Source organism: Fukomys damarensis, unplaced genomic scaffold (genome assembly GCF_012274545.1).
Source record: "Fukomys damarensis isolate Sample0158 unplaced genomic scaffold, DMR_v1.0_HiC HiC_scaffold_34, whole genome shotgun sequence".
In the NCBI taxonomy this organism is placed as follows: Eukaryota; Metazoa; Chordata; class Mammalia; order Rodentia; family Bathyergidae; genus Fukomys; species Fukomys damarensis.
The window spans coordinates 520,016-527,321 of record NW_022900946.1 but is presented as its reverse complement, the minus strand read 5'-3'; the positions used below and the strand labels follow the sequence as shown (position 1 = coordinate 527,321).

Genomic DNA, 7,306 nt, shown 5'->3' with positions numbered 1-7,306 from the left:
CAAGTGGGCGCGCTCTGGGGAGAACGGGGAGGGAAGCGGGCGCGAGATGGGCCTGGGATCCGGAGGGTGGAGTTGGAAAGTGGGGAGAGAATGGGGTGTTGTGGTGAAACAGGGTGCTTGGGGCAAAATCCGAGGGCGCCCCAGGTCGTGGTGAGATGTGGAAACTGGAGTGATGGGAGAGCCTGGAATCTGGGCTAGCCAATGAGGGGACAGCAAGGGAGTCAGGCCTAAGCGCTGGACCCCTTTTGCGTATCCCTCTTTTCCTGACAGTGTAAATGAGCAAAGATGGATCAGGAAGGTGGGGGAGATGGGCAGAAAGCCCCAAGCTTCCAGTGGAGGAACTACAAGCTCATCGTGGATCCTGCCTTGGACCCTGCCCTGCGCAGGCCTTCTCAAAAGGTGTACCGTTATGACGGAGTCCACTTCAGTGTCAACGTGAGTGCCACACGTCTTTAACTAGCCTTCTGGGGAATGCCAGGCCCTCCTTTCCTATGTTACTCTATTCAGTGCCAAGAACTCCCCCACCCATAGCTTGCCTTGTCAAAAGTGAGTGAACCCAGCTCTTTTGCTTGAGGATCTCCAAATGGGCTTCTTAGAGTTTAGCAACCTGATTCCATCCTAACCAATCTTTCTGTTCCGGCTTTTCTTACTAGGACTCAAAGTACATACCAGTGGAAGACCTCCAAGACCCCCGTTGCCATGTCAGGTCCAAAAACAGAGACTTTTCCCTTCCAGTCCCTAAGTTTAAGGTAGGTGTCTGCTGGTTTCCTGGTATGGTGCCCCTCTTGGAGAGTACGAAGGGTACTGTCACTCTACTGTTCAGATAGCCCAGTAAAAGGAGCAGTCCCCTGAAAGACTGAGAGTCAGATCTAATAACCTGAGTCTATGAGACTGAAATGTTCTGGATGGAAGGTGCACTTGTACAGCAGAGGTGTCCCAAGTGTATCCCTGGTAAGGGTGTTGATTCTTCAGGGATGAGTTAAGGACAGGTTTAGCTGCTGTATGTCTCACTGTGTGTTCCTGGATAGTATATAGGACAACAGTAAGGTAGTTTAGTTTCTTAATAATTAAGGGAAGTGACAAGGACAATCCTTCCCTGGAATCTTCACTTCTCATTTGGCCATGTGATCCTCCATCTTGGTCCCTAAGAGCATTCCCATTTTCCTAAGTGGGATAGTCAGGCCCTGGACTAAACTTTAAATAAACTGGTGGGTCTTAGTTTTCTTCATTCATTCTTTGTTTTTCCTCTTTAATTCTTCCTTGTTAAGTAGTTTTTGGGGTCTCAACCTCTGATTTTTATTTTGTACATTTTCCATGCACATTCTCTTTCATATCTGTGGTTTTGACTGGTACCTTGGTGTGATGACTTCTGTTTATTTATTTATTTGGTACTGGGGATTGAACTCAGGACCTCATGCTTGTCAGGCAGGTGCTGTGCCGCTAAGGCTAAATCCCCAACCCTTGTTGACTTCTAAATACATTTCCAGACAACATCAGTCTCAAACTCCAGACTTGAATGGCTGGTAGAGGGACAGTTCTATTTGAATGCCCCATAGACATCTCATGCTGTTGAAATTTAAAATAAATTACTTTTATTCCATCAATCCTGCTCTCCCTTTCATATCCTCTTTACTAATAAATAACAGCGTCTACTGAGCTACGCACAGTAGTCACCCAATGTTTGTTTTGTTTTTATGTTAATCTTTCTATTCTCATTGCAGTTTCCTTAAGGCAGATTCTTGCATTAATTTCACATGGTTCTCTTACTTCCATGCTATTTCATATTCAGTTCTCTATTACCTATTTCTTTGATTTTATTGTTCTATTTTTTTTGCCTAGTCTGCTTCAGGTTATCAGCATATGTGGTTTTGATCTGGCCAACTCTTATTCTCTGCTTTGACACTATTCCTATGTTACATCCACATGTAAGTTTGCAGTTTCTGAAAATGCCAAGTTGTTCTATAGTTTCTTTTTCTTTTTTTTCTTGTTTGTTTTTTGAGACAGGATCTCTCTGTGTAGTTCAAGCTGTCCTTGATCTCATTATGTAGCCTAGACTGGCCTCAAATTTGAAGTGATCAAGCCTCAGCCTTCAGAGTGCTGGGATTACGGGTGTGAGCCACCACACCCAGCTTGTTCTGTAGTTTTTATGTCCTGAAAGTCCTCGTTATTTTGGTGAATTCTTATATAGCCAAAAAGCATGGTAAGAATGATGCCATCTTTATATGAATCCTTTCCTGATTCTACTCTGCCCAAGAGTATCCTTCTCTGGGTTCCCAAACACACTGTCTACCCTTCTGTTGACACTATGGCACAGTAAATATGTCTGTCTTGTCTACTTTCCTGAGCATGAATTTCTACTGCCTATCTCTTGTTAATAATTCTTGGGGCTAGTAGATTATCTCCTTACAGCTGGTTCCTTTTGTGTGTGTTTATTCCTGAGTTGTGCATTTCTCTTCTTGGTTCTTGCTATTGTGGTGAGAGGAATTCAGGGGGAGGGGTCAGGACCGATGTAGCCCCAGCTGTAGCGCCTTTCCCTTGCCCTTAGTCTCCCAGACATCTTTCATGACCTCATAGATCTTGCTATAGGGCGAAGGAACTGTATTTGATATAGAGCAGTGATGGTGAACCTGTTAGAGACGAGTGCCCAAACTGTGACCCAAAACCCACTTAAACCCAATTAAATCTAAATGAGGTAGTTTAGAAAAAACTACTCATACATTAACATCTTTTGTCTGAAAAAAAAACAAGTAACATATGAGCCATGGGTTCACCACCACTGGCGTCTCCAGACCAACTCCTGTCTTCTCCACAGCTGGATGAGTTCTATATTGGACAGATCCCACTGAAGGAAGTGACTTTCGCAAGGCTGAATGACAACGTGCGGGAAACCTTCCTGAAGGATATGTGCCGAAAGTATGGCGAGGTGGAAGAGGTAGAGATCCTTCTTCACCCCCGTACTCGCAAGCACCTGGGCTTGGCCCGTGTGCTCTTCACCAGCACTCGGGGTGCCAAGGAAACAGTCAAAAACCTCCACCTTACCTCCGTCATGGGCAACATCATCCATGCCCAGCTTGACATCAAAGGTGAGGGTTCCCCTGCCTGCTGTTCAAGGTTGGTCTTTAGTTAAAAGTGTACATGTTAGTAATTCATTGAAGCTAAGCACGTGTAATAAAGGTCACGATTCCTTCTCTAAACTTGGGCTAGATGTGTTTCTGAACTCAAGTTTTTTTAGGAATTATGGTATCATTGCCAGCATTGTCAGGACAGTATCCTATAGTCAAACCCATGGCTGTATCCATAAGAAATTATATGAAGGATAGAGTGAATAAACTTACTGTAGTAAACTAGGATAGATTTTAATACCAAATTTTTAAAAATTTTGGATTTTCAGGTTTTTGGTTTTAAAATTTTATGTATTAAGCCTTTGGGGATTGAGGGAATAGCTCATTGGTAGAGCTTTTGCTTAGTTTATGTGAGGCTTTGGATTTGATCCCAGCACTGCTGAGGCAGGAGGGTTCACAAGTTTGTGTTCCGTCTGGGGAACTTAGTGACTTAGTGAGACCTTGTCTCAAAATAAAAAGTACAAAAAAAAAAGGTCTGAGGATTAGCTCAGTGGAAAGGCCCTGAGTTCAAGTGTCAGTACCACCAAAAATCAATAAAAAAGAAATTTATTTATTTATTTAATGTTTCTTTGTTTTGGGGACAGGGTCTCACTTTGTAATTCAGGCTGGCCTTGAAATCACTGTGGAGCCCAGGCTGGCCTCGAACTTGAGGCAGTCGTCCTCCTTCCTCAGCCTCCTGAGTGCTGGAATTACAGGCGTGCGCCATCATGCCCAGCTTCAAAAATTTTTAAAAATGGAAGTGAAAAACAAAGGGGCTGGAGGTATAGTTTAGGAGCACATACTTATAAGCCTTAAGCCTTTACTTAAAAGCCTTTAGTTCAATTCCAGTGGCTACCAAAGAAATTCTAAAAAGAAGACCTGTGAAGGCAAATTAAACAGTCCATACTGCCTTGTTAAGTAAGGAGCAATAGGGAAGAGTGGGGTCATGGCAGACTAAGTTATAGTGCTAAGGAGGCAGCTTTTAGTTGCCATTAGTCAGTTTGCAAGGAAAAGAGGACTGGCAACACGGTCTTGTATAGTCCAGGCTGGCCTCAAATTTGAGATGATCCTCTTGCCTCAGCCTCCTGTGTGCTACAGCTACAGGCATGCACTGCCATACCCAGCCCAAATTTGATTTATGCCCCCCTGGTATCAGGGATTGAATTCAGGACCATGTGCTTGCAAGGCAGGCACAGTGCTAAATCCCCGGCGCCTAAATTTGATTTTTAAAAGTCAGAAGACTAGATTTTTTGTATATAACCTTATGAGTTTTAAATATTGCATAATCTTCCAGGGTTTTTTTTGTCTTTTATTTTTTGAGACAGTCTTACTACATAGTCCAGGATGGCCTTGAACTTAACGATCTTCCTACCACTGCCTCCCAAGTACTGAAATTATAGCCTTGCATCATACTTGGCTCCTTTTAAGATTTTTGTTTTTTCCTTGCAGTGCTGGGAATTGAACCTAGGGCTTTCACACTGAGATCCGTCCCCAACCATTTCTTAAATTTTGTTCTGAGACAAGGTCTTGACTGGGCTCAAACTTTCATCAGTCTCCTGCCTCAGTCTCCCAGAGTGTTGTGATTATAGGTGCAGCCACTACACCTGGGTCCTCCCAGGATTTTTTGAAAGTTACCACGCAAGGCAAATGCAATTTAATTATAGGCTGGATTTAGTCTTCAGGTTGCCATTTTGCAGTCTTTATAGGAAAAGGAGCATGGAGGGATTTAGCCTTAGAGAAGCTAGATTTGAATTCCAGTTCTTCCACTGACCAATTTTGTGAGTTTATGCAGGTGCATTTTCCTTAATTATTTCCGGTTTTGTGTCTTGTTGATCATCCATTGTAATAATATGGATAGATGTATATTTGTAAACGAGGAAGTACCGTAGAATGTGTAACTTGTAGTAGTTAATTGGTAGAGATGAGCTGAGATGTTCTCAAAGATAGAGATAAGGCAGGAGCACTGAAATCCCCAAACCCAAGATTCTAAGAAATTGTAGGAAACATGAAGCCTAAGAAGCAGGCTTAACAAGTCAGAAGAGGGTTTTGTTGTTTTGTTTTAATACTCGAGATGAAACCGGGGTGTTTTACTACTGAAATGCATCTCTTTTGTATTTTTATTTTTTATTTTAAGGCAGGATCTTACTAAATTGCTCAGGCTGGAGGTGAACTTACGATTGTCCTTCCTTGGCTTTCTGAGAAGCTGGGATTTCAGGAATGTGTCACTGTGCCTGGCTAGGCATTGTTTTTCTTTATGACTGTTCTCATTTCTCTTCCCATAGGACAACAGCGAATGAAGTACTATGAGTTGATTGTCAATGGTTCCTATACCCCTCAGACTGTGCCCACTGGGGGCAAGGCCCTGAGTGAGAAGTTCCAGGGTTCTGGTGCAGCTGCCGAGACGGTGAGAAGCTTGTGGCTACCAAAGCCCTAGCCATATGGACAAAGTGCCTGATGTTACCTGAACAGGAGCCACCTTTGGAAGGTCCTAGACTTTACTGTTAAGTTTAGGAAGAGCCAAGAAAAGATGCATAGAAACTTTCAGAAATGGATCTAGGATTCTTCTGGAGCACAGCCTGCTTTTGAATGTTGCCTGATCATTTTCTTTTATCCTTGCCCCACTCTCTCTCCAGACTGAATCCCGCCGCCGCTCATCCTCTGACACAGCTGCCTACCCATCAGGCACTGCTGTGGTGGGCACCCCTGGCAACGGCACCCCCTGCTCCCAGGATGCAAGCTTTTCCAGCAGCCGACAAGACACCCCCTCTTCCTTTGGCCAGTTCACCCCTCAGTCCTCCCAAGGAACCCCCTACACGTCTCGGGGCAGCACCCCTTACTCTCAGGACTCTGCCTACTCTAGCAGGTACAGAGCACACACCATGTAGGTTCAGTCATCGGATTGTGGGGGCTGCTATCAGGAAGAAGCCCAAAGTGTTTGAGAGGGAATTGGAAATCACCTGACCTACTCTCTGTAGTGTCAGCCAACAAGTTGCTGTCTTTAGGGACACTGTTTAGAAACTTGGCATGTAGTTCTTCTGAGGGCAGTGTAGAGAGGCTTTGGGTATGAGAACTGGGGTGGTCAGGTTTGGTCATATAGAGATGAGCCCAGTTAACTCTCACACTTCTTTCCTAGCACCACTTCAACTTCCTTCAAGCCCCGGCGATCAGAAAACAGCTACCAAGATTCCTTTTCCCGCCGCCATTTCTCAGCATCTTCAGCCCCCACGACTGCCTCCACAGCCATCTCTGCCACCACCGCAGCCACTGCCGTGTCCTCCTCTTCTTCTTCCTCGTCGTCCTCATCATCCTCTTCTTCCTCGTCTTCTCAATTTCGTGGTTCTGACTCAAACTACCCAGCATATTTTGAAAGCTGGAATCGCTACCAGCGTCATACTTCTTACCCACCACGCCGGGCTACTCGAGAGGAATCCTCTGGTGCCCCGTTTTCTGAAAGTACTGCTGAGCGCTTCCCACCCTCCTACACCTCGTACTTGCCCCCTGAGCCCAGCCGGCCCACTGACCAAGACTACCGGCCTCCTGCCTCAGAGGCCCCACCTCCGGAGCCCCCAGAACCAGGTGGAGGTGGGGGTGGTGGAGGACCCAGCCCTGAGAGAGAAGAAGCTCGGACCTCCCCCCGCCCAGCCTCCCCTGCCCGCTCCGGCTCCCCAGCCCCAGAGACCACCAATGAGAGTGTGCCCTTCGCCCAACACAGCAGCCTGGATTCCCGCATCGAAATGCTACTAAAGGAGCAGCGCTCTAAGTTTTCTTTCCTGGCCTCTGATACAGAGGAGGAGGAAGAGAATGGCAGCGCTGGCCCTGGGGCCAGAGACCTTGGGAGTGAGGTGCCTTCTGGGTCAGGTCATGGGCCTTGCACACCTCCTCCGGCCCCGGCTAATTTTGAGGATGTGGCACCAACAGGGAATGGGGAGCCAGGGGCCACCCGGGAGTCTCCCAAGGCCAACGGACAGAACCAGGTGATGTGGGGGTCAGCTGGAGAAGGTACCTGGGATCTGGGAGGCAGGGCTGGACCCTTGGGGAGAGGGAAGTGAACTAGAGAAGAAAGTGGGTTTGAGGAGAAGGCCCAGAAATGGGCAACAGCTTACTGTGACCCTCCTCTGCACCCCCATAGGCTTCTCCATGCTCTTCTGGAGAGGACATGGAGATCTCCGATGATGACAGGGGTGGCTCACCTCCTCCAGCCCCCA

At 46.3% G+C, this 7,306-nt stretch overlaps 1 protein-coding gene across 1 annotated transcript in view; it reads left to right on the top strand.

The window, feature by feature from the left end:
- The window catches only part of Setd1a (SET domain containing 1A, histone lysine methyltransferase), a 25,597-nt gene that overhangs the window by 1,342 nt on the left and 16,949 nt on the right, over positions 1–7,306 (top strand). The window contains exons 2-8 of the mRNA XM_033758721.1: positions 271–435; positions 654–749; positions 2,813–3,083; positions 5,384–5,505; positions 5,735–5,964; positions 6,235–7,075; positions 7,231–7,299. Of these exons, the coding sequence (XP_033614612.1) occupies positions 286–435; positions 654–749; positions 2,813–3,083; positions 5,384–5,505; positions 5,735–5,964; positions 6,235–7,075; positions 7,231–7,299 (1,779 nt within the window). The 5' untranslated portion in view covers positions 271–285. The remainder of the gene's footprint in view (positions 1–270; positions 436–653; positions 750–2,812; positions 3,084–5,383; positions 5,506–5,734; positions 5,965–6,234; positions 7,076–7,230; positions 7,300–7,306) is intronic.